A 24,813-nucleotide genomic window follows, 5' to 3' on the forward strand; every position below is an offset into this window, starting at 1 on the left:
TTTAAGTCCAGCATGCGGGAGGCAGAGGTAGGAGGATTGCTGTGAGTTCAAGGCCACCCTGAGACTACATAGTGAATTCCAGGTCAGCCTGACTAGAGCAAAATCTTACCTCGAAATAACAAAACAAAACAAGACAAAAAGGTAATTAATATTAAGATTGTATCACTAGTTAATGGTTATTGAATTCATATTTGACCTATTATATTAGAGACTAAGCATTCCTTAAGGAAGCTTGCTTTGTGTTGGGGGGAAGATTATCTTTTTCCAGTTTTATGTGGGATAGTTATATCATGTTAGGTGGAATTATGACCTTGTTACTGTCTTCATTTGGAAATTAAGTATGATGTAAGGAGATATGATCTGCTGTCAAGTTGACAAGGGGTGAACTTGTGATTATCTTTTTTCGAGGTGAGGTAGGGTCTCACTCTAACCCAGGCTAACCTGGAATTCACTATGTAGTCTCAGGGTGGCCTTGAACTCATGGTGACCCTCCTACCTCTGCCTCCGGAGTGCTGGGATTATAGGTGTGTGCCACCATGCCTAGCTGTGATGGTTAAGTTTTGTTGTTAACTTGAGTTTAGGAATCCACAGACATTCCTCTTGGTTGGGTCTCTGAGGTTGCTTGCAGAAGGAATTAACTGAAGGAAGTCCTTCCCCAGGGTAAGTCCTTTCCCCCACAGTGGACAGCGTCTCCCAGAGGGAGACTTTAAGGAAGCTCTGGGAGAAAAGAAACCCTTCCTCCCACGTGGCTTCTAGTGCTGCTTGCTGTCTTCCAGCATGGACTGAAGACCAGCGGCTCTCCAAGAAGCCTCCAGGCCTTCACTGCTGGATTGGGACTGCTGAGGCACCCAGCCTCATGTGGCTGTCAGGCTTGCAAACTGCCATTGTTGGACTGCTGTAAACTAATCCAATAAATATCCCTTTAACATATATATATCCGTTCAATATAATTCATTCTACTGGATCTGTTCCTTTAAAGAACCCTGACTTTGCTGGGCGTGGTGGCGCACGCCCTTAATCCCAGCACTTGGGAGGCAGAGGTAGGAAGGATCGCCATGAGTTCAAGGCCATCCAACTACATAGCGAATTCCAGGTCAGCCTGGGCTAGAGCGAGACCCTACCTCGAAAAACAAACAAAAAATTAATTAATTAAAAAAAGAGCCATGATTAATACAGCACCTTTTTTTTTTTTTTTTTTTTGAGGTAGGGTATTGCTCTAGCCCAGGCAGATCTGGAATTCAATTCAGTTTATAGTCTCAGGCTGGCCTTGAACTCATAGCAATCCTTTTACCTTGGCCCCTTGAGTGCTGGGATGAAAGGTATGAGCTAGAGTGAGACCCTACCTTGAAAAACAAACAAACAAACAAAGAAAAAAACAAACAAACAAAAACCCCCATAAACCCTAAGGTGGAGACTACTAATGCTGCCTGGATAAATGGATAGATTATGTCCATCAAACTGGCCTCTAAATATTTATGTTTATGCTTACATATTAATGCTACTCTCACTTTTAATTAGAGAAGCTTCTCTTTTTAGATGTTGGTGACTATTGGGTGACTAGAAAATGGCCAAAGTACTGAGAAGTGACAGTGGAGTATTCAGCACTAAGTCTATTACATGTCTATCATGCCCTCCAAGGCTCAGGGACCATTGTGGAAGAGATAATGGAAAGAATCTAGGAGTCAAAGGAAGGGAAGAACTCTTTCAATACTGTTTTCTAGGCAGAAAGGGGCCTTGAGAGTCATGACCTCACAGTGGTTGAAACTAGCTACACAAGACCTGCATAATAGGAGGGGGAAAATAACAGTATTCAAATAGGAGAGAGGGCTGGAAAGATTACTCAGTGGATAAGGCATTTGCCTACAAAACCTAAGGGCCCAAGTTCAATTCTCCAGTACCCAAGTAAAGCTGGATGCACAAGGTGGCACATGTGTTTGGAGTTGGTTTGCAGTGGCTAAAGGCCCTGACATGCCCATTCTTTCTCTCCCTCTCTATCACAGGCTGACCTGGAATTCACTATGTAGTCTCAGAGTGGCCTCAAATTCACTGTGATCCTCCTACATCAGCCTCCCCAGTGTTGGGATTAAAGGCCTGTGACATCATGCCCAGCTAATAAAAAATATTTTTAAAAATAGGAGAGAGGCTGGAAAGATTGCTCAATGGTTAAAGGCACTTGCTTGGAAAGCCTAATGGCCTGGGTTTGATTCCCCAGTACCCACATGTGGTAGTTTGAATGAATAGGAGGGGGAAAATAACAGTATTAAATAGGAGAGAGGGCTGGAAAGATTACTCAGTGGTTAAGGTGTTTGCCTACAAAACCTAAGCACTCAAGTTCAATTCTCCAGTTGATTCAGGAATTTTATTAAAGCTTGTAACTTGGTATCTCTGTGGGTAGATCCTAGGGTCCAGCCCTAAAGTACAGGGGTGGATTTGGAATTTCCAGGTAAAGATATGCAAAGTGCTTGAGTTTTGCTTGGAGTTCCTGAAGTGTGCTTGCTTTAGATGTTAGCAGTAGTTTTTCTCTCTGCTGGAATCTGTGAATTGGGGGCCAGCTTATTCTGCCATTATGGAACTTTCTCTAAATCTGTATATTTCAACTAAATTCCCTTCCTCCCATAAACTGTGTCTGGTCTGCAGGTTCACTCAAGCAACCTGAGGCTGTCTACTGGACCACATAAAGCCAGATGCATTAAGTGATGCACACATCTGGAGTTCATTTGCAGTGGCAGGAGGCCCTGGCACACCCATACTTATTCTATCTGCCTCTTTTTCTCAAATAAATAAATTATTATTATTATTTTTTAACAGAAGAGGGAGCCAGGCTTGGTGGCACATGCCTTTAATCCCAGCACTTGGGAGGCAGAGGTGGGAGGATTGCTGTGAGTTTGAGGCCACCCTGAGACTACATAGTGAATTCTAGGTCAGCTTGGGCTACAGCAAGATCCTACCTAAAAAAAAAAAAAAAAAAAAAAAAAAGGCTGGAGTGATGGCTGCGTGGTTAAGGTGCTTGCCAGCAAAGCCTGAAGACCCAGGTTTGATTCTTCATTACCCATGTGAGCCAGATACACAAGGTAGTGCATATCTTTGGAAACCATTGCAGTGGCTGGAGACCCCGTCACACCCATTCTCCCTCTCATTATCTCTTTCTCTCTCAAATAAATAAATAAATAAAATATTAAAAAATAAAAACAAAAAAATAGAAGACAGACTAATTGGAAAGAAGGGATTCAGTGGAGGGGAAAAGTAGTGTATTGGTAGGGATTATGATCATGTTAATATACATATATATACATATGTAAATATATAAATAAATATATATACATATATATGCTTTTTGAGGTAGGGTCTAGCTCTAGCCTAGTGAAATTCATTATGTAATCTCAAGGTGGCCTTCCAAGGCTGGGATTAAAGGTTCACACTACCATGCTCAGTTTATCTATCTACCTATCTATCTGTCTATCTATCTAATATTTTATTTGCAAGGATAGAGAGAGAAAGGGTGTGCCAGGGCCTATGTCCACTATAAATGAATTCCAGATGCATGCGCCTCTATAAGAAACAGTTTGATCAAAGGTCCTACCTGCCATTACCTGGGGTGAACCTTAAAACCTGGTATGAGGAACTACCTCCTTTGTGTAAGACCCATGGCCCCTGTCTCACAGCACGTTTTTTTAAATTTATATTTAATTCTTTTATTAGTTTTTACTTAATCTTTTTTGTTGTTTATTTTTATTTATTTGAGAGTGACAGGCCGCGCGAGAGAGGGGCAGATAGAGAATGGGCGCGCCAGGGCCTCCAGCCATTGCAAATGAACTCCAGATGCGTGCGCCCCCTTGTGCATCTGGCTAACCTGGGTCCTGGGGAAGCCAGCCTTGAACCGAGGTCCTTAGGCTTCATAGGCAAGTGCTTAACTGCTAAGCCATCCATCCAGCCCTAACTCTTTTATTAGTTTTTTTTGTTGTTGTTTTTTCGAGGTAAAGTCTCATTCTAGTCCAGTCTAACCTGGAATTTACTATGTAGTCTCAGGGTGGCCTTGAACTCACTGTGATCCTCCTATATCAGCCTCTCCACTAGTGGGATTAAAGGCGTGCGCCACGACGCCCAGTTTTTTTTTTTTTTTTTTAAGGTAGGGGCTGGCTGGAGAGATGGCTTAGTGGTTAAGGCGCTTGCCTGCAAAGTCAAAGAACCCAGGTTCAACTCCTAAGTACCCATATAAGGCAGATGCACAAGGTGACTCATGCATCTGGAGTTCCTTTGCAGCAGATGGAGGCCCTGACATACCCATTCTCTCTCTCTGCCTCTTTCTCTCTCCTCTACCTCTCTCTCTCTCAAAATAAATACATACATACATACATACATACATACATACATACAAACAATATTTTAAAGGCAGGGTCTCCTGTAGCCCAGGCCGACTCCAGACTAAGCACCTCCATTTTTTTTTTGATTTTCTAATCCTTCGGCCTCCACCTTCCAAGTGCTAGGATTATGGGCTTGGATCTCATCGAACCCAGGGCTTTGTACAATTTAGGCAAACTACCAATCGAGTCACATCTTCTGGCCCCAGACATGTTTATCAGACGCCAAACCAACCAACGCTCCCCAACCCCACCGCGAGGTACATCAATCAAGTCTGTTAAGTTCTGCAACACTGGCAGACCTCGCTTTGCAGAAGAAGACCCTAGCACTGGGCCTCTGGCTGGGGTGGGGAGGGGCTTTGCCCTCTGAAGCCCACCTCCAATACCCACACCTGCGCCCTCTTCCAGGGTCCTCTCTTGTCCGTCGGACCTTGCCTGTCTTTTGAAAATGCCACTGTGCTCCAAAGCAGACGAGCACTACTGGCAGTGAATCCCCCCTAGACACAGATCCAGGGGTTAGAGTTCAGTGAACAGAGCAGGTAGGTACCCAAGGGCTGCACCCTCGCCGCACCATCTGCAGGCCCATGGGGACCTTGTGGATCAGGAGCGAGGCTCCGGATGATTTCTGTGACCTCGGTATCGGAAGGAGTTGGGTGGTCTCAGACACTCGTGAAAAGTGGCTCCCGGCAGTGCGGCTCCGGGCACCGTCTCCGCGCTGGAGACCGGCTCGCAACCCCGCACAGAACCGAGCAGCTCAGCCGACCGCGGCCCCAGCCAATTAGCGCGGGCTCCGGCCGAGCCGAGCTCCGGCCATTCTGATTGGCTGGCGCTGGCACGGAGCGCGTGGAGTGTGCGACTCCTGCTTTGCGTGAGGGCGGAAGTGCTGCGCTTAAGGACGCCCTGGTAAGGGCGGAAGTTCGCGCCGCGGGGGAAGTGGCCACAGTAAGGGCGGAAGGCACTGTACGGGGCCCTCCGAGAGGCTGTCCACGTTGTGCTGTGGCCCCGCCGGTGACCGCGATGGAACTCAGCAGCGATTACCTCCGTGAGAAGCTGCAGCGGGGCCTGGAGGCGGAGCATGTGGTGAGTTAGCGGCCGCGGGAGCCTTCCGGACGCCGGCAGAAGGGCAGCTGGGGGCGGGTCCCCGCATGCTCCTGTTCTTCTGCCGGGTAGGAGGTGGAGGACACGACCCTCAACCGTTGCGCGACCAGCTTCCGAGTCCTGGTGGTGTCGGCCAAGTTCGAGGGAAAGCCACTTCTTCAAAGACACCGGTGAGTCCCCAGGACTCCCCTCCCCTCGCCCAGCGCGGCCCCACTGAGACCACAGGCGGGTGTCCCCGGGTCCGCTGCCAGCTCGCTCCCTCAACGGGGCCCTTTGTGGCCCGTTATCGAGCGTCTCTGAACGGCCTCTCTTCCGATGCTCACATCATGGAAACTGCGAGCTCGGAGACCGCCACCCGAGCCTAGGCCTGCTGTTTCCCCAGGCTGGTGAATGAGTGCTTAGCAGAAGAGCTCCCGCACATCCATGCCTTTGAGCAGAAAACCCTGACACCAGAGCAGTGGACCCGAGAGCGGCGGAAATGAGGGATGCAGGCCTGCGCAGTCATTAAATTATAAATCAGAGCCAGCTCTTGTCAGCGTGTTGTGTGTTGGCGGGGTGCTGAGGCAGAGTCAGGGATTTGTACCATGAAGGAATTTCTGTCCTCTCCTAGACCTGTAGGTGCAAGCTTGTATAACGATATTCTGTCCTGAAGATCTTCACAGGGTTGCCCATAAACCTTCTCTGTAACCTGTGGGGTTTGTACTGCCACGACACTAATAGCCCCTAGAGAGCTGGGCGTACCTGCTTAGGCTGCGCAGGCAAGCACCTTAACTGCTAAACCGTCTCCCTAGCCCTAATTTTTTTATTTATTTGTAAGCAGAGAGAGACAGAGAATGGGCATGCCAGAGTCTCCAGCCGCTGCAAACGAACTCCAGATCCATGTGCCACTTTGTGCATCTGGCTTTACATATGCACTGGGAATTGAAGTTGGGTTGTTAGGCTTTGCAGGCAAGTGCCTTAACCGCTGAGCCATCTCTCCAGCTTGCCTCCATTTTTTTGAGACAAGGTGTCACTATGTAGCCCAGGTTTGTCTTAAACTATCTGTCCTTTCTGCCTATGCCCACCTCCTGTGTTAAACCACTTGTCTCACAGATGCTAGGCAAACACTATCCCTGAGGTAAGTCCTTGACTTCCAATAGAGGCTGTAGGATGAATACACTTTATTCTCAAAGTCGGGTTGAATACATTACACTGTATTCTCAAGGTCATGGTTTGGTTGTGCTGTTAGTTCTGTGGAATAGTTTTTGCTGTGACTCAGATCTGCCAGCGGAAGGTGAGGCCACATCCCACCATCTTCTCAGCATAGTGGTCATCAAAACGCTCATTCTGGGCCACAGTGAAGATGTTTTTCCAGTCCCCAATGATGCCTGGAGGGACAGGAGGAGGATGGGAGTCCTAATCCCAGAGACAGCCTCAGCACCTAGTCTCAATCTGCCTTCCCCAAATATCCATGCTGACTGGGACCCACCTTTCCTCATGAAGGGAGAAACATTGTGGTCCATGACATCAGTGGGTATGGTGGTGTAGTTAGTCATAGGGTTCTTCTTCATCTCCTTGAAGGATGTGTGCTTGACGATTCGATCTACAATATCCTCGGGCAGAGAGCACTCCAAAAACTCCAAGATCTTCTTAACCTCCCTTTTGGGGTTCTAGAACAGAGGGACTTTTCAGTGGAGGTTTGGGTTGCTCATTGGGAGTGGAGGCTCGCCCTGAGACCTCACAGGAAGCTGGCCATTTCCATTAAGGAACTCTCAGTCCTGTATTTGATTCTGGGCCTCTTGTCCTGGGGCACAACAGATAGCTTCCTGACCTGCCATTTTGTGGGTTCCTTCTGGGAGGTGAAGGAGAGACTTTCCTCTTTGGGCCCACACTTGGCACCCCTGGGGCAAGAAGCAAACTGTGGATGGATGATGGCAGGTGTGACTGATGTGTGCACGTGAAGATAAGGGTCGTGGGAGTCCTCCAGAGCCGTGCTGTGACCCTGGGCCAGGAGGTAGGATGGGGAATGCTGGTGGGGAGCTGGCTGTGATAGGGGATGGAGGCTGACAGGGTCACCGTGGAGGGAGGTGGGAGTCAGTCTCACCTCCTTCATGTCTTCGTAGAAAAGGTAGAGAACAGGGTGACTGTGGCTCAGCTCCCACCACTCCTGCACATGCTGGTACCACGACCCATAGGACACTGAGGAGGATGGACACCAGACGTGGCGTGTTAGCTGTGGCTGTGGTCCCTCAGCTCCAGCCCCTCCTTCCTACAGTCAGACCTACCCTTCCCATCCATGAACTGCTGCAGGAAGTTGTCCCATGTGCCAGGATCAGGGTGTACCTTGGCCATGTGGTAGAAATAGTAATAGGAGACGGCCACATCCTTTGCATTGCGGGCGACATAGATCATCTGTAGGGACAGATGATGCCATTGCCAACACCACCACCACGCAGTATCCCCACCCAGTCCTGACTCCTTCCCACCCTGCCTTCATGTCACCCTTCACAGCACCTAGTGAGGGAGCTATCTTTCAGGGTGGCAAAGAAGGAAATGAGCTTGCTGACTTGAGACCTCATGATGGGTACCACTGAGCTGGGATCAGCACACTAATGCTGATGTGGTTTGCATATGGAGTACACCCTACAAGGACTAGTCTTGCAGGCTTGGACTCCTGGCTGGTGGCACTATTGTGAACTTATCAGATCATTAAGGACTCTGACCCACTTGTGGATTAATCTGTTGATGACTCATCTTGTGATTGCATTATTCGGAGGTGGTAGAAGCCAAGAGGTAGGGTGAGTTACTTCTCTCTGGGCGTGTACTTTAAGAGTCTGTCTTTTTACTGGACCTTTCCTATCTCTGCTTCCAGTTGTGAGGTAATCAGCTGCTCCACCATACCCTTCCACCATGAGTCCTGCCTTACCATGACCAAAAAATGAAATCGACATGAATGTGGACTAAAACCATTAGCAAAACAACCCTTCTCCTTTAAGTTTTTTATCTTGGGAATTTTTTCACAGTGATGATAAGCAAACTAATGCAGGTGTCAGTTAGATCCTGGCTGGTCACTGGAAACTTATTTATACTCTGGCCCCCTTCATCGCCACCACAGCTGAACCAGAAGAAGGCAGACCTCACTGGCCCCCTAGCCCATGCCCTGTGGGCACTTGGACTCCACTTCTGTCTGGTCTGGGTGAGGAGTCTCATGGCCCTAGTCATCTGAACCCCACAAGACTGACAGGCAGGTGGCTTCCACACTTGATATGAGACAAGGCTTGAGATGAGACTTTCTTAGCAGAAAGGAACCAAGGCTAGGATGGACCATGGGTTGGCCCTGTCTCTCACCTTGACCTTCTGATCCAGCAGGCTCTGGGGAAGCAGGGACACAGGCAAGTGTGTCTTGAGGAGCCGTGGGGCTGGTGTATTCTCCAGAACTTCTAGACCTAAGCATGCATGAGGAAGGCCTGTTTGTTGGGAAGCTGCTCCCATCTTCCTTCATTTTGCCCAAGGCCCCTTTACATACCTGAGGGAACACCTGGGCTTTTGAACTCAAGGAAGGGCACTCGGATATAGATGGGGGCCCGGCGACACTTCTCTAGATCTCCACCCTGGTAGATCAAGTCCAGTATCTCACTCACCCACGTGGTGCCTGTAAAGGGGTAAATGGGAGGTGAGCAGAGTCAAAGACCTGGCCCTGACTGCCAAAGTGGGGTCTTAAGCCTAGGCTATTGGGGCCCTTCTTATTTACCAGATTTGGGGTATGTGCTGACAACCAGGTCATCAGGATAGGCTTGAAGGTCTTGCAGTGTCTCTGTAGCCTCTGCAAAGTACTTGAGGAGAGGAACACCCTTCACATACTTTAGTGGTTGGCGGAAGTTGTCTTTCACTAGTTCCACGCTGCTGTCAGGAAAGTCTTCCATTTCTCCCATTTCTGTGAATGTGATCACACCACCACCATTTGTGGAACTTTTGCCTTGATGTAAGGGCCAGGTGGCTTCAGGAGGTTGCTCAATTTGCTGAATTTACAAAACTAGCAGTGGGGCCTGTGTTTGGAAGGCAGGTCTGTGTTTAGGGCAGTGGTCACCATTCTGTGTGCACCTAGGCTTTCCCACAGAGCTTTATAGGAACTCAGTATCTGGCATGCAGTCAGAGCATTAAAGGTCTCTCTTGGGAGTGGGATTCAGGTATGGGATTTGGGCACTCTCCAGGAAATCCTAGCATGCATCTGAGAAAGTCCTTTGGGACCTGCTCATGCCTACTGCTTCTACTTCCCACTGTGGTTACCAGCCTACACCCAGTGGGCTTCTGTCACCACTTTCTCCCTTCTTGAGCTTCCTGGGTCATTCGCATAAGGAAAACAGACAGGGTGTCAAGGGTTGGGATCCCATTACCTAGTGCAGCTCCATCTTGGTACCAGCACAAATAGAGTTGAGCCACCAAGTGTTTGGGGTTGCAAGCCTTCTATGTGCTAGTCAGCTGGAGCTGCTTCTCTGAGTTGGGAAGAGCACAGGGGGAGAAGCCCAGGCAGGGGTAAAATGGGAGTGGTCAAGCAGTGCGAGCAAGCCATCCAGAGTGTGTTGGAAACAGGTGCTGGAGAAAGCAAGAGTGGTCTGGTCTTCCACTCAGGTACTCACCTGACCTCTCAGGATCTTGCCTTGTAGTCCCTGGGCACACAGATGTTTAGTGTTCCTGCAGCTTGGGGAGTTTGGGGCTGTTGTCAGCTGAGGGTTCTGTAAGTCCCAAGTAGGAGGGACTTAGGTTAAGTACTGGGACAGGCTGTCTCTGTGAAGGGTGGAGCTTTGGGGTAGAGGAAGCAAGGAAGCACTATTTTCCATACTAGCTAAGATTAGCTGTCCTCACAGAGGAAGGGGTGAGGTTGGGGGGGTGGTTCTCAGTTACCTTCAGCAGAACCACACTGTACTGTAATGAAGTTTAGACCAGTCTATAAGCAAAGATGGTTGAACCTGTACAAAAAGACAGGACTAAAGGTAGGGTAGAGGGCTCATGGGTAGGTCGTTTTGTTCTTCCAGCTCTGCTCTGAATCCTGCCCCACTCCAGAAGCCCCACCCACTGCAGGGCAGGCCTCTTAACCAACCAGTTCCAGGAGAGGAGGCAAGGAAGAAATGGGGCTGGGGGGCAGAGCCACTCCTTGCTACTGGCTCCAGGCCAGCAATGAGGAAACCAAGGGTTGTGGTTAGAACAGTCACAGCTTTCCCATAACTCTCAAGTCTGCTGAGAAAAAGAAAAACCAGAGTGACAGGAATAGATAAGATGAAGGGACTGGGAGGGAACAGTTGTTTCATGGTTCCTGGGCTGTCCCCCAGGCAGCACCACTCAACGTGGAAGAACAACCCCAAAAAAGGTCTCCCAACTCCGTGCTCCCAGGGCGCTCTGAAGACCCAAACAGGAAGAAGCTAGGACTGGGAGAACCCCAGGGATGGAGGGAGGACCAAGCTGGCTTGGGAGGCAGAGGCTTCAGTGTCCTGCACCTTCAGTAATCAGTCACTTCTACAGGAAGGCTGGGGAGGACTAGCAAGCAGCATGGCCCCATGGTCAGGCCAGAAGCCACCGTGTAGTCTCAGAGAAAACACTGGATGGTATAACTCAGACTTTTTTATTGTGCTCAAGTAAAAACTACAACCCAGTGGGGAAGAGGGGGAGACATGGAGTCGTGTCAGGGTCAGGACCACTGAAGATCAGGTCTCCAGCATGTCTGTCCAGTGTTCCTGTAGAGATAGGAGAGTGGGTCAGAGGTAGCCCAGGGGATGGAGGGGATGGGCAGGCTGAGGTCAGAGCCATCCCTCACCTCTTCTGATTCCAGGTCTTCCTCTTCCTCCTCAGTGCTCTTGTGGCACAGCCAGATCAAGTCTCCCCAAAGTAATGACTTCTTACAGCTGCCAAGGGGTACAGTTGGTTGGAGATGGTGCAGAGACAGGCATCCCCAACCTTCTCCACTTTAGGCTCTGGATGCTGAAGTGAGGGCTCAGCTAGTCTGTGCTGGACCCACAGGGTATCCTCTGCCCAGGGCGACATACCAGGCTGGGAAGAGAACCTGGGCTCACCTAGGGCATTGACCTTCTAGGGGCAGAAGCTGCCCTGGTTCTTTCTGCAGGAACTCCTCTGCCAGGCAGATGACGTGGGCTGTTAGGGGACAGCCCGAGTGGGGGCAACACAGGGGGCTGTCTTCATCCTGTCAGAGGTGTCAGCAGGGAAGGAGGTGGGAGAAAGAGTTTACTGAGAGTGGGGCAGAATTTACCAGTCTGCTGGACCCTGTTCCTTCCACACAGCGAAGAAGCGACCTCGGTAGGTTAGTATGCAAAGTAGCAATTGATCATGCAACAAAATATATAAGGGGAGATAACTGTTAACAGGAAAAGGGAAGGGGCTGGGTATGGGCACATGCCTTTAATCCCAGCACTTGGGAGGCTTAGGTACGATTGAAGAGGGTTTGATGCCAGCTTGAGGCTAGAGCAAGACCCTGCCTTGAAAAGACCAATAAATAAATAAGTAAGTAGGTAAATAAATAAATAAAAGAAGAGCTGGGTGTGGTAGCATATACCTTTAATTCCAGCACCACAAGTTCGAGGTCAGCCTCGGGTGCAGTGAGACCCTACCTCAAAAAATAAAACAGCTGGGCATGGTGGCGCACGCCTTTAATTCCAGCACTTAGGAGGCAAAGGTAGGAGGATCACAATGATTTTGATGCCACCCTAAGACTACATAGCGAATTCCAGGTTAGCCTGGGCTACAGTGAGACCCTACCTCGAAAAACCAAAATAAATAAATTAATAATAATTAAAAATAAATAAAATAAATGAAAGGAAGCACAGGAATGAGCTGCCATTTCAGGAAGGTGGCAGGTTGCCAACTGCAAAGATATGATGGCCAGAGCCCTGGGCATGTACTGATAGACCCAGGAACAGCCATGGTGCTATCATTTTAATTTTAGACATGTACCAGGATAGGCAAAATTGGAAGTCTTGGCCCTTATGAGCCCTTGTCTGGGGTGGATCTCACCTGCAGCGTGCACGTGCATAGGGTACAGGTGGCCTTGGCATCCCGGTCCAGCTGAGGCTCACTGTCAGCCATAGACGCAGCCTGTCGTTTCGGAGCCAAGGTCCTTGGTGGCAGCGGTCCAAAGACCATGGGCATGTGTGGTGGAGGGGGTGGATAGAGATCACGGCGGAAGTCTGGTCGCAGCCAGCGCAGTGTTAGTGGGAGGCGCACCCAAGGTGTCGTGCGGAGCATGTGCGCCAGAACACGCAAGTGGAAGGTGAAGGCCGCCTCACTGCGCAGGCGGCGCTCCACATGTGCTAGGCGTCGCGAGGCATGTGGGTGCTGCCAGGCCCATTCAAACTGCAGGAGAGGACCACAAGAGGGTCTGAGCGTCCTGGGTTAAGGAGACCTCCCAGCCCCCATTCGGCCACTTGAGTCATTCCTCTTACCCGAAGGGCCGCCACAGCAGACGGGAAGCCATGCAGGACAAGTACCATCTCCCTGGGGAGGAGAGTGAGGGTGCGCCCGTGAGCCACCATCCACACTGCCATAGCTCTTATCCAGACCTTCCTGAAAACAGGGTTCTCATGCCTGGTGCTGAGCCCTGCTCTGTACCTGCAGGTAAGACATCTGGCACCTGCCAACACTAGGCCTCTCCTCCAGTTCCCAATCCCTCTTCTTTCTAGGGCACCCCAGTCTTGCTCACAAAGGCCCCTGTCACTTGACACCAGCCTTTTTAGTTCTTACTGTTTTATAGATATCATGTTTTGTGTTTTTGAGGCAGGGTCTTGCTTTGGCCCAGTTGTTGTATATTAAATATACAAAATAATAGGTTTCACTGACATTTTTATGCTACATAATATACTTAGATCTTATTCAACCCTTAGTTTATTTCCCCCATATTTCTGGTCCCTTTCTATTGTATGGCCATTTTTTTTCATACTGAGAGCAGTAAATACTATTGCTAGCTTTATCAGAAGTGGTAGGGACAACTCCTGGGCCTCTTGATAGTCTCCCCCACCTGAGATTTCAGTATACAGTGATGCACAAGGTCCTGTGGCCTCAGAGGCAGAGAGAGGATATAGAGGGTGAAAGATCAAGGGACAAGGAGCCTCCATCTAAGCAGCCATGGGGTGGTGTCATGTGTGCTGGGATGGCTTCTTGGTAGTACAAATGCTTTGGATCTCCATGCTCTCACTGTAAGTCAGTCCTTACCCTGAGGCCAAGGAGAGAGCATAAACATGGGTGATCCCAACCCAAGGAGCATCCATCATCACCCATGATGGGAGGAGGCTGGGTGGTGGTGTGGCTGCTTTGGGGTCCTCATGCTCTGAAAGTAAGGCTAAGGGAGGAACATCCCCGGGAGGTGATCCCAATGTATGGGGGCTACACCAAAGCAACTGCTTTGGAGTTTTGATGCCCTGTAAGTAAGCCCTGAGGCTCAGTGTCCACGGAGGGGTAATCCTGACCCTTGCAGCTTCTTGAAACGGCCATGGGAGGGTGTCATCCATGATAGGATGAGCTGCAATGATGCTTGAGGTCCTGTGGCCTCAGGAGAAAATAAAGCTCCCCCATTCCTGTAACTCACTTTCCACGCTGCTTTGTAAGTGACGTCATTAAACTTGCTGGTTCACTGAAACTGGTTTTGGTGCCGTCACACTTTGGTCTGCTGTATCTTATATAGAGTGACCTGGCATCTGTTAGAATCTCCCCCAGGAAAATGGTTTCACACATCACCTTCCTACTCTCATACCTTAAAAAAAAAAAAACCCAAAATATATTACTGACATTAGAAACGTTGACGTTAGGTAAAGCCCGGCGTGGTGGTGCACTCCTTTAATCGCAGCACTCAGGAGGCAGAGGTAGGAGGATCGCTGTGAGTGAGTTTGAGGCCACCCTGAGACTACATAGTGAATTCCAGGTCAGCCTGGGCTACTGTGAGACCCTACTTCGGAAAAAAAAAAAAAAAAGAAAGAAAGAAAGAAAAAAGACAAAAAACCAAGAACAACAACAACAAAAAAGTAAAGAAAAGAGCTTGGTAGGATGACTATAGGTCAGTAAAGAAATATCAGCAAGTTGAATTAACTGGTATTTGATGAAATTATTTTTCCATGCTATAGGTATATTTCCATTTTAAATATACAGTACTTTCATACCTTTTTGTTGTTGTTTTTCGAGATAAGGTCTCACTCTAGCCCAAGTTGACCTGTAATTCACTATATAGTCTCAGGCTGGCCTTGAATTTATGGCAGTCCTCCTTACCTATGCCTACCGAGTGCTGGGATTAAAGGCGTGAGCCACCACGCCTGGCTTATGTGTTTTTAAAATGCAGATTCCCCATATAAAAGAAAACATGCAATATTTCTTTAAGTCTGACTCATTTCACTAAACACAATATGTGGCTCTATCCATTTTCCTGCAAGTTACATGCTTCCGTTCTTTATGGATGAATAAAACTTCACTGTGATCATGGGGGCGAGTGCCTTTAATCCCAGCACTCGAGAGATAGAGGTAGGAGGATCGCAGTGAGTCTGCAGCCAGCCTGGGATTACATAGTGAGTTCCTGGTCACCCTGGGCTAGAGTGAGACCCTACATCAATCCCCCATCACCCCCCCCCAAAAAAAAACCCTGCATCGTGTGTATGTGCAATATTTTCTGTATCCATTTATCGGATGATGGGCACCAAGGCTGATTTCATAACATGGCTGTTGGAAACAGTAACAATCCCCAGTCCTGATGATCACATCAATTCCAACCATCACCTTATCATCATCTTGCCCGAGATCCACCGGGCGCCGTCTATCTGCAATGTTTTGCCCCAATGACAGGTCAGAACCTCTTACTAGCACCGCCGGCTATCACAAGATCATCAAGCCTGGACTGGTTTCCTCCACCAGCATTTCTCCGGGACACTCATCCGCGCCCTCTTACCAAGGTCCTCTCCCACTGGTCCTCCAGGCCCCTCCTTTCTTGCGACCGCCATTGTGCTGCAGGACCCTCCGAGCTGGATTGACCGTGAACCCTACGTAAACGCGGCCACGATGTCGAGGGTTGAGGCAGTAGAGCAAGTAAACGCCAAAGAAGCGCCCAGTCCCCGATGCGTGTCCCATTGGGACCTGTGGATCAGGAGCGAGGCTCCGGATGATTTCTGTGACCTCGGACTCGGGAAGGAGTTGGGTGGTCTCAGACACTCGTGAAAAGTGGCTCCGGGCAGTGCGGCTCCGGGCACCGTCTCCGCGCTGGAGACCCGCTCGCAACCCCGCACAGAACCGAGCAGCTCAGCCGACCGCAGCCCCAGCCAATTAGCGCGGGCTCCGGCCGAGCCGAGCTCCGGCCATTCTGATTGGCTGGCGCTGGCACGGAGCGCGTGGAGTGTGCGACTCCTGCTTTGCGTGAGGGCGGAAGTGCTGCGCTTAAGGACGCCCTGGTAAGGGCGGAAGTTCGCGCCGCGGGGGAAGTGGCCACAGTAAGGGCGGAAGGCACTGTACGGGGCCCTCCGAGAGGCTGTCCACGTTGTGCTGTGGCCCCGCCGGTGACCGCGATGGAACTCAGCAGCGATTACCTCCGTGAGAAGCTGCAGCGGGGCCTGGAGGCGGAGCATGTGGTGAGTTAGCGGCCGCGGGAGCCTTCCGGACGCCGGCAGAAGGGCAGCTGGGGGCGGGTCCCCGCATGCTCCTGTTCTTCTGCCGGGTAGGAGGTGGAGGACACGACCCTCAACCGTTGCGCGACCAGCTTCCGAGTCCTGGTGGTGTCGGCCAAGTTCGAGGGAAAGCCACTTCTTCAAAGACACCGGTGAGTCCCCAGGACTCCCCTCCCCTCGCCCAGCGCGGCCCCACTGAGACCACAGGCGGGTGTCCCCGGGTCCGCTGCCAGCTCGCTCCCTCAACGGGGCCCTTTGTGGCCCGTTATCGAGCGTCTCTGAACGGCCTCTCTTCCGATGCTCACATCATGGAAACTACGAGCTCGGAGACCGCCACCCGAGCCTAGGCCTGCTGTTTCCCCAGGCTGGTGAATGAGTGCTTAGCAGAAGAGCTCCCGCACATCCATGCCTTTGAGCAGAAAACCCTGACACCAGAGCAGTGGACCCGAGAGCGGCGGAAATGAGGGATGCAGGCCTGCGCAGTCATTAAATTATAAATCAGAGCCAGCTCTTGTCAGCGTGTTGTGTGTTGGCGGGGTGCTGAGGCAGAGTCAGGGATTTGTACCATGAAGGAATTCCTGTCCTCTCCTAGACCTGTAGGTCCAAGCTTGTATAACGTTATTCTGTCCTGAAGATCTTCACAGGGTTGCCCATAGACCTTCTCTGTAACCTGCGGGGTTTGTACTGCCACGACACTAATAGCCCCTAGAGAGCTGGTTATACCTGCTCTGCCAGTGTACAGTCCGCCCTACCTCCTAATCCCTGGTAGCCCTTCATTCTAGCCCAGGCTAGCCTGAAACTCATTCTGTAGCCCCACTGTGGTCGAAATCACAGCAATCCTCCTGCCCCTTCCTCCCATGTGCTGGGATTATAGGCATGCACCAGAAGGTGAGAGAGACTTCATGTCATATTTAAAACACTAACCTCAGGCTAGAAAAATGGCTACAAGGTTGAAGCTCTTGCCTACAAAATCTAAGGACCTAGGTTCAGTTCCCTAGTACCCACGTAAAATCAGATGCACAAGGTGGAGTAAGCATTTAAAGTTTGTTTGCAGTGGCTAGAGGCCATGGCATGCCTCTTCTCCCTCTTTCTCTTTTAAAATAAATATAGGCCCATCAGAGTAATAGCTGATTTTTAAGTGGAAATACTCAAAGTCAGAATGTCTTAGAATGATGTATTTCACCACAGCTGTCAACCCAGCATATTATACCCAGTAAAATTATCTGTTATCATTGAAGGAGAAAGAAAAACGTCCCATGATAAAAAGCAGGCTAGGTGGGGTGTGGTGGTGCATGTCTTCAATCCTAGCACTCAGGAGACAGAGGTAGGAGGATTGCTGTGAGTTTGATTCCACCCTGAGACTACATAGTTAATTCCAGGTCAGCCTGAGCCAGAGTGAGACCCTGCCTCGAAAAACAAAAACACAAACAAAAAGAGCAGGCAAGCTGAGCATGGTGGCACATGTCTTTAATCACAGCGCTCCAGAGGCAGATGTAGGAGGATCACTGTGATTTTGAGGCCACCCTAACACTACATAGTTAATTCCAGGCCAGCCTGAGCTAGAGTGAGACTCTACTTTAAAAACAAAACAAACAAAAAAAGCTGAAGGAATTTTTGACCACTAAGCTTATCCTACAAAGGATACTGGGTACTGGAAAAACATAAGTGCTGCAATTAAGCAAATGAAGAGTAAGAAAATGCCACGCACTGCAATATCACCAGTAGGACAGCATTAAGATACACAGGAGGCATTGTGCAGCTTCATTTTCAAGGAGGTAGTTTGAACCAGAGTTTGAATCTAATCCAACTTACCCTATCATCTCTCTCTTTCCCTCTACTCAGGTGTGCTGACCTTTTTCTATGCCAAGACCAATCAGCTCCCTTTCAGTCTCACCCGAGTCTGAGGGTAAAGCTCATTATGGTAAGATTATAAGTAGATGCTTACCAGGTGGGCATAGCCTCTTTTTTGGCTGTTCATCTCTCCTTAACTCTGGGTTCCTGTTCTAGTAGCCCTGCTCCCAGTTGTCTCAACCCCATTGGGCTGGGGTGATGGGGGAAAGGGACCTCTGTTCCCACAGGGCTCCCTACCCATCCTGCCTGCCACATGGCGGGAGCTCTCTGTACTTTCCTTCTTTTAATCTAATAAAGTCTCTCTAAGTCTTACACTCTGGTCTATGGATTTTTAATTCTTTAATACAAGGATCTGGGGGCATGCCAGATTTATTAGTGTGTTGGCATATATTAGTATATTGGCAAGGAACCCCAAGACTTGCATTACTCACTTCAGTAACAGCTCCATTTAATGCTCTCCCTTCCTTAAGCCAAAACACAGACAGAGCCAGGTGTGGTGGTGCACACCTTGAATCCCAGCACTCAGGAAGCAGAGGTAGGAAGATCATGGTAAGTTCAAGGCCACTCAGAGACTACATAATGAATTCCAGGTCAGCCTGAGCTAGAGCAAGACCCTACCTTGAAAAACAAAAACAAAAAACCCAAACCCTAGTAGATTGGATTAGAAAATGGGATCTGGATCTGGTTCCTGGTTCAGTTAGTAGAGCACTTTCTAGATCATAGGATCTCCCCCCCACCCCCCATCCCCATGTAGGGTTTCGCTCTAGGCCAGACTGACCTGGAACTCACTATGTATTCTCAGGGTGGCCTGGAACTCATAGCGCTCCTCCTACCTGTGCCTCTGAAGTGCTGGAATTAAAGGCGTGCACCACCATGCCTGGTATAGGATCTTTTTGTTGTTGCATTTTAAAACTTTACCTCATGGGCTGGAGAGATGGCTTAGTGGTTAAGGCATTTGCCTGCAAAGCCAAAGTACCCAGGTTTGATTTACCAGGACCCATGTTGGCCAATTGCACAAGGAGGCGCATGTGTCTGGAGTTCATTTGCAGTGGCTGGAGGCCCTGGCATGCCCATTCTCTCTCTCTCTCTCTCTCTCTCTCTCTCTCTCTCTCTCTCTCTCCTTCTTTCTCTGTGAAAGAAAAAAGAGAGAAAGAAAGAAAAACTAACTCACCTCATAATAAAGGACATACTACCTTAGAGTGAAAGGGTGGAAAAGTTTTTCCAGGGGCTGGGGATATGGCTCAACAAACAGTTAAAGGCACTTGCTTTCAAAGCCTTACTGCCTCTGTTCAGTTTCCCAGCATCCACATAAAGTTGCATGCAAATTGGCATATGTATCTAGCATTCATTTGTAGCATCTAGACTCTGGCATGCCCATATATACACATGCATATGCAATTAAAATATTTTTTAGTTAGTCCAGGGTCAGAGAGATGGCTCAGTAGTTAAAGGCATTAAAAAAATACCTGCTAGTACAGCTTTGATTGCTCAGCACCAATATAAAGCCAGACTCAAAAAGTAATACTAGGGCTGGAGAGATGGCTTAGCGGTTAAGCGCTTGCCTGTGAAGCCTAAGGACCCCGGTTGGAGGCTCGGTTCCCCAGGTCCCACGTTAGCCAGATGCACAAGGGGCGCACGCGTCTGGAGTTCGCTTGCAGAGGCTGGAAGCCCTGGCACGCCCATTCTCTCTCTCTCCCTCTATCTGTCTTTCTCTCTGTGTCTGTCACTCTCAAATAAATAAATAAAAAATTAAAAAAAAAAAAAGTAATACTAGCCGACACCTTTGATCCCAGCACACTGGGAGGCAGAGGTAGGAGGATCATCATGAGTTCCAGGCTACCCTGAGATTACATAGTGAATTCCAGGTCAGCCTGGTACAAAAAAAAAAAAAAAAAAAAAGGTAATGCTTGCATGTAGAGTTTGTAGTGGTGTAGGAGGCCCTGACATGCTCATATTCACACACCCCAGCTCAGATAAAGCATTCTAGCTGGGTGTGGTGACACACACCTTTAATCCCAGCACTTGGGAGACAGAGGTAGGAGGATCTCCATGAGTTCGAGGACAGCCTGAGACTACACAGTGAATTCCAGGTCAGCGTGGTCTAGAATGAGACCCTACCTTGGGGGGAAAATAAAAGCATTCATCTACTGAGCCAAATATTCAACCCCTTTGAGCCATTTCTTAGCGTGCATTCATTAAGCAACATGTGGAAAGTGTGGTAGATATAATACACCCTAAAAAATACGAGCTATTTCTAAAGATCAGTTTCTCTCACTAGACTAGTTGAAGAAATTGGAAAATCTAGTAATAAAGTTTGGAAGCAAGGTGTGGTACAGAGGTAATAAGATTACCATGAATTTGAGTCAGCTTGAGTCTACAGAGTGAGTTCTAGGTCAGCCTAGACTAGAATAAAACCCTACCTCAAAAAAACTGAATAAAAGTTTGGAGAGTAGCATCACTAATTTTAGATGTCCTGCTTTGGCCATGGGTGCCATCCTTGATATTACGAATACAGCTTAGCCAGCCATTTGATTAGGAATGTTGATGGATATAAGATCACTGAAGAAATGGTTCCTTTAGGGTTGGAGAGATGCCTTAGTGTTTAAGGCACTTGCCCAGGTTTGATTATCCAGTTCCTACATAAAGCCAGATGCACAAGTGGCACATGTGTCTGGAGTTCATTGGCAGCAGCTAGAACCCCTGACACACCTCTCTTCTACCCCTCCTTTCAAATACATAAAAATATTTTAAATAATAAAGAAATGGTTTCTTTAGTGCCGTTAAAAAGCACAAACACTCAGGACACAGAGGTAGGAGGATCACTGAGTTTGAGACCACCCTACGACTACATGTGAATTACAGGTCACCATGGGTGGTGAGATTACCTCACAGGGGAAAAAGCCCAAACAACTGAGTTGGGCATGGTGGCACATGCCTTTAATCCCAGCACACAGGAGACAGGTAGGAGGATCTCTGTGAGTCTGAGGCCAGCCTGAGACTACAGAGTGAATTCCAGGTCAGCCTGGGCTAAAGCGAGACCCTACCTTGAAAGCAACAACAAAAACCCTGAGGCTATGGAGGACAGGCTTTCACATTCAAACCACCACACTGGCAAAGCCTGCAGGCCTGGGTTCAGTTCCCCAGTACCTATGTAAAGCCAGGTGCACACAGTAGTGTATGTATCTGGAGTTCACTGCAGCATCAAAAAACCCTGTTGAATCTATTTTCATTCTCTCTTCCTCTCAAAATGTTTTCTCTTTTTAAAAAGATTTTATTTATTTATTTGATAGTGAAACAGCTCTCTCAGTTTATTGTCAGGGAAATGGGTTTATAACCATCTGAAGGTGGGGGGAGGACCCTAAGGAGATTGGATATACCAAGTTCATTTCTGATGCCTAATTAGCATATGGGAACATTCATTCTAGTTAGGCAATGGGGGGGCGTTGTCAGGTGATTTAGGGTCTCAGGGCTGGGCTGTGTGAAGGCTGATAAGTTCTAGGCAACTGGCCAAAGGTTACAGGGCTATGTACAGAGCCTAAGTTGAGGTTTGCTGGGCTTGGAGAGGGAGTGGCCTCCTGTAGCCTGGGGGTCCTCAGCCGAGCCTGGAAGCTCAGGCCCCTCTCCTGAAGGCTCTAGCCTGTGCCTGGCAGTGCCCAACAACTCCCCTTTGTTTTTATAATGGGGCAGTGTCATCCCAAATGAGTTCTTTATAATTTACCATAGGTCCAGATAGAGTTAGGTGGTGTACAAGGACCTGATTATTAGCAATACTAGTTGTTACCTGAGAAATTTGATGAGACTGGGCTACAAGCAACAGGGTTCCTATAGTAAGGAAAGGGCTTTACTTATTTATTTATTTAAGAGGGAGAGAGAATGGGCACACCAGGGCCTCCATCTATTGCAAAAGAACTCCAGATGCATGCACCACCTTGTGCATCTGGCCTACGTGGGTACTGAGGAATCAAACCTGGGTCCTTAGGCTTTGCAAGCAAATGCCTTAACTGCTGAACCATCTCTCTAGCCCAAGTTGTTTCTTTTCTTCCTAGAGGGGCTTGGAGTTGACCGTGGATAACATGCTTGCCACATAACTGAATACCCAAGGAGCTCCAGATCCATAGCAAAACTAGAAGCTACAATGTGCTCCTACAGTCCTCATGTGACTCCAGTGAGAAGAGAAGCACAGTGGAGAATTTCCCAGAAGCTTATGAATGGAGAGACAAATAAGAAACCCTGCCTTTAAGTAGAAGACAGGGACCAACCCTGAACATTGTCCTCTGACCTCCACATATGCACTGTGGCTCACCAGCAGACACATTTACAAACATGCACACACACACACTAAGTAAACTGATTTTTAAAAAAATATTTTTGTTTGTTAGAGAGAGAGAGAATGGGCGTGCCAGGGCCTCCAGCCACTGCAAACAAATTCCAGATATGTGTGCTCCCTTGTGTATCTGGCTATTGTGGGTCCTGGGGAATAGAACCTGGATCCTTTGGCTTTTCAGGCAAATGCCTTTACCACTAAGCTATTTGTCCAGCCCTAAAATGATTTTTTAAATGAAATTTTCTTGAGGTAGGGTCTTGCTGTAGTCCAGGCTGACCTGGAACTCACTCTGTAGTCTCTGGCTGGCCTTGAACTCATAGTAATCCTCCTACCTCAGCTTCCCACGTGCTGGGATTAAAGATGTACACCACCATGCCCTGGTAAATTTTTTCTTTCTTTTTTTTATGAGAGAGAGGGAGAATTGGTGCACCAGGGCCTCTAGCCACTGCAGTAGAAGTCCAGACATCTGCGCCACCTTGTGTACATGCATGACCTTGTGCACACGCACATTCATCTGGCTTATGTGGGTTCTGGGGAGTTGAACCTGGGTCCTTGGGCTTTATAAGCAAGCACCTTAACTGCTAGGCTCTCTCTCTAGCCCAAGTTATTTATTTATTTGTTTGTTTTTGTGGGAGGAAAGGGTTTATTTTGCTTTACAGATTCTAGGGGAAGCTCCATGGTGGCAGGGGTAAATGATGGCATAAGCAGAGGGTGGACATCACCTCCTGGACAACATCAATAGACAACAGTACCAGGAGAGTGTGCCCCAAATTAAAGTTTTTAATTTTTTTGTTTTATTTTTATTTATTTGAGAGTGACAGAGAAAGAGGCAGAGAGAGAGAATGGGTGCACCAGGGCCTCCAGCCACTGCAAATGAACTCCAGACACATGTACCCCCTTTTGCATCTGGCTTACATGGGTCCTGGGGAATCGAGCCTTGAACTGGGGTCCTTAGCCTTCACAGGCAAGTGCTTAACCGCTAAGCCATCTCTCCAGCCCCCAAATTAAAAATTCTAATGCATGTGTGCACACAGGTTTGTGTGTATGTGGGTGCACGTCTGTGGAGGCCAGATGACATCCTTGATGTTATTTCTCAGGAACACTACTCTGTTTTTTGTGTTTTTTTTTTTTCCAGACAAGGTCTCTCACTAGGATAACCACCACCACACTTGCATTTTCCTATGTTTTCTGGGGATTGAACTCAGGTACTCATGTTTGCAAGGCAAGCACTTTGCTGACCGAGCTATTGCCAGCCCCCATGAAGTTTTATTACATTGATATTTTCATTTTCTTTAGTAGTGATTGGATACTTGAGACCTGCTTGGCAATTTTAAAAGACTCCAGATGGAGGGCTGGAGAGATGGCTTAGCGGTTAAGCGCTTGCCTGTGAAGCCTAAGGACCCCGGTTCAAGGCTTGATTCCCCAGGACCCACATTAGCCAGATGCACAAGGGGGCGCACATGTCTGGAGTTCATTTGCAGTGGCTAGAAGCCCTGCTGCGCCCATTCTTTCTATCTGCCTCTTTCTCTCTCTCTTGCTCTCAACTAACTAAATAAAAATGAACAAAAAATATTTAAAACAGAGACTCCAGATGGAGTGTCACATAATCAGGATTGTTATGTGAGGACTCTTTTGATTATCTGTGGTGCTCAATATCACAAACATACACACCTCTATTTTGCTCATTAGTTATGTTTGTTCTTTTAAAATATTTATTTGAGAGCGTTAGACACAGAAAGAGGCAGAGAGAGAGAGAGAATGGGCGCACCAGGGCCTCTAGCCACTGCAAATGAACTCCAGATGCATGCACCACCTTGTGCATCTGGCTGACATGGGTCCTGGGGAATCGAGCCTCGAACCAGAGTCCTTAGGCTTCACAGGCAAGCACTTAACCATTAAGCCATCTCTCCAGCCCTGTTTATTTGTTTTTAAAAATATTTTATTTATTTATTTATTTGAGAGAGAGGGAGAGAACCCGGTAGTGTATGTGTGTGCCATGGCCTCTAGCTATTGCAAGCGAACTCCAGATGCATGCATCACCTTGTGTACCTGGCTTTAAGTGGGTACTGAGGAATTGAACTGTGTCCTTTGGCTTTGCCAGCAAGCACCTTAACTACTAAGCCATCTCTCCAGCCCTCATTAGCTTTTTGCTAGTGTTTTTTTTAAATGTTTTTTAAAATTAATTTTTTTGACAACTTCCATAATTGTAAATAATATCCCATGGTAATTCCCTCCCTCCCTCCATCTTTTCATTTATTTATTTGAGAGAGAAAGTGGCAAATAAAGAATGGGTACATCAGGGCCTTTAACCACTGCAAATGAACTCCAGACACATCTGTGCATCTTGTGCATCTGGCTGATGTGGGTCCTGGGGAGTTGAACCTGGGTTCTTTGGCTTTGTAGGCAAACGCCTTAACCACTAAGCCATCTCTCCAGCCCCTTGTTAGTGTTGTGTTTAATGTATATGATGCAAGACAATTCTTTTGCATAGTTTTAATTTATTTATGAAAGAAAGGAGAGAAAGGGCATACTAGGGACTTTTGCTACTGCAAATGAACTCAGA

General features: G+C 48.3%; 4 protein-coding genes across 5 annotated transcripts; 2 read left to right on the forward strand and 2 right to left on the reverse strand.

Moving 5' to 3' along the window:
- The first annotated feature begins 12 nt into the window (after positions 1–12).
- Positions 13–5,981, forward strand: LOC101613497 (bolA-like protein 2). The gene is made up of 4 exons (XM_004670241.2): positions 13–27; positions 5,199–5,438; positions 5,529–5,626; positions 5,839–5,981. Exons 1-4 carry the CDS (start codon positions 13–15, stop codon positions 5,936–5,938), a joined length of 453 nt encoding a protein of 150 aa, XP_004670298.2. The 3' UTR covers positions 5,939–5,981.
- Positions 5,982–6,633: 652 nt separating this feature from the next.
- LOC101613774 (sulfotransferase 1A1-like) lies at positions 6,634–10,257 on the reverse strand. The gene is made up of 8 exons (XM_004670242.2): positions 10,073–10,257; positions 9,187–9,369; positions 8,962–9,087; positions 8,784–8,881; positions 7,721–7,847; positions 7,540–7,634; positions 6,925–7,105; positions 6,634–6,823 (listed from the first exon to the last, which is right to left on the reverse strand). Exons 2-8 carry the CDS (start codon positions 9,365–9,367, stop codon positions 6,711–6,713), a joined length of 921 nt encoding a protein of 306 aa, XP_004670299.2. The 5' UTR covers positions 9,368–9,369; positions 10,073–10,257; the 3' UTR covers positions 6,634–6,710.
- A 779-nt stretch (positions 10,258–11,036) lies between these two features.
- On the reverse strand, positions 11,037–15,729 carry Slx1a (SLX1 homolog A, structure-specific endonuclease subunit). 2 transcript variants are annotated; one of them, XM_045131778.1, is made up of 7 exons: positions 15,367–15,729; positions 14,023–14,187; positions 12,884–12,935; positions 12,456–12,794; positions 11,501–11,628; positions 11,245–11,332; positions 11,037–11,164 (listed from the first exon to the last, which is right to left on the reverse strand). In XM_045131778.1, the coding sequence occupies exons 1-7, from the start codon at positions 15,543–15,545 to the stop codon at positions 11,135–11,137; spliced, it is 981 nt and encodes a 326-aa protein (XP_044987713.1). In that variant the 5' UTR covers positions 15,546–15,729; the 3' UTR covers positions 11,037–11,134. The 2 variants fall into 2 exon arrangements, with proteins under 2 accessions (XP_044987713.1, XP_004670300.1); XM_004670243.2 differs by lacking the exon at positions 14,023–14,187.
- Positions 15,577–16,582, forward strand: LOC101614362. The gene is made up of 4 exons (XM_004670244.3): positions 15,577–15,696; positions 15,800–16,039; positions 16,130–16,227; positions 16,440–16,582. The coding sequence occupies exons 1-4, from the start codon at positions 15,577–15,579 to the stop codon at positions 16,537–16,539; spliced, it is 558 nt and encodes a 185-aa protein (XP_004670301.2). The 3' UTR covers positions 16,540–16,582.
- The last annotated feature ends 8,231 nt before the right edge of the window (positions 16,583–24,813 follow it).

The sequence above is a fragment of the Jaculus jaculus genome, chromosome 12 (assembly GCF_020740685.1).
Source record: "Jaculus jaculus isolate mJacJac1 chromosome 12, mJacJac1.mat.Y.cur, whole genome shotgun sequence".
Taxonomy (NCBI): domain Eukaryota; kingdom Metazoa; phylum Chordata; class Mammalia; order Rodentia; family Dipodidae; genus Jaculus; species Jaculus jaculus.

What these genes read in the sequence shown, in the direction of transcription:
- LOC101614362 (XM_004670244.3), top strand. Translation starts at nt 15,577, where the DNA reads ATGATTTCTGTGACCTCGGACTCGGGAAGGAGTTGGGTGGTCTCAGAC. An exon ending in GGAGACCCGCTCGCAACCCC is followed by an intron (nt 15,697 to 15,799) that starts GCACAGAACCGA and finishes GCTGGCACGGAG; the next exon opens with CGCGTGGAGTGTGCGACTCC. An exon ending in GCCTGGAGGCGGAGCATGTG is followed by an intron (nt 16,040 to 16,129) that starts GTGAGTTAGCGG and finishes TCTGCCGGGTAG; the next exon opens with GAGGTGGAGGACACGACCCT.
- LOC101613774 (XM_004670242.2), bottom strand. Translation starts at nt 9,367, where the DNA reads ATGGGAGAAATGGAAGACTTTCCTGACAGCAGCGTGGAACTAGTGAAA. An exon ending in CAGCACATACCCCAAATCTG is followed by an intron (nt 9,088 to 9,186) that starts GTAAATAAGAAG and finishes ACCCCTTTACAG; the next exon opens with GCACCACGTGGGTGAGTGAG. An exon ending in TCTACGAAGACATGAAGGAG is followed by an intron (nt 7,106 to 7,539) that starts GTGAGACTGACT and finishes CCTCTGTTCTAG; the next exon opens with AACCCCAAAAGGGAGGTTAA.
- Slx1a (XM_045131778.1), bottom strand. Translation starts at nt 15,545, where the DNA reads ATGGGACACGCATCGGGGACTGGGCGCTTCTTTGGCGTTTACTTGCTC. An exon ending in CTGCTGTGGCGGCCCTTCGG is followed by an intron (nt 12,795 to 12,883) that starts GTAAGAGGAATG and finishes CCTCTCCTGCAG; the next exon opens with TTTGAATGGGCCTGGCAGCA. An exon ending in CTAGAAGGTCAATGCCCTAG is followed by an intron (nt 11,333 to 11,500) that starts GTGAGCCCAGGT and finishes ACCCCTTGGCAG; the next exon opens with CTGTAAGAAGTCATTACTTT.
- LOC101613497 (XM_004670241.2), top strand. An exon ending in GCCTGGAGGCGGAGCATGTG is followed by an intron (nt 5,439 to 5,528) that starts GTGAGTTAGCGG and finishes TCTGCCGGGTAG; the next exon opens with GAGGTGGAGGACACGACCCT. An exon ending in CCACTTCTTCAAAGACACCG is followed by an intron (nt 5,627 to 5,838) that starts GTGAGTCCCCAG and finishes CTGTTTCCCCAG; the next exon opens with GCTGGTGAATGAGTGCTTAG.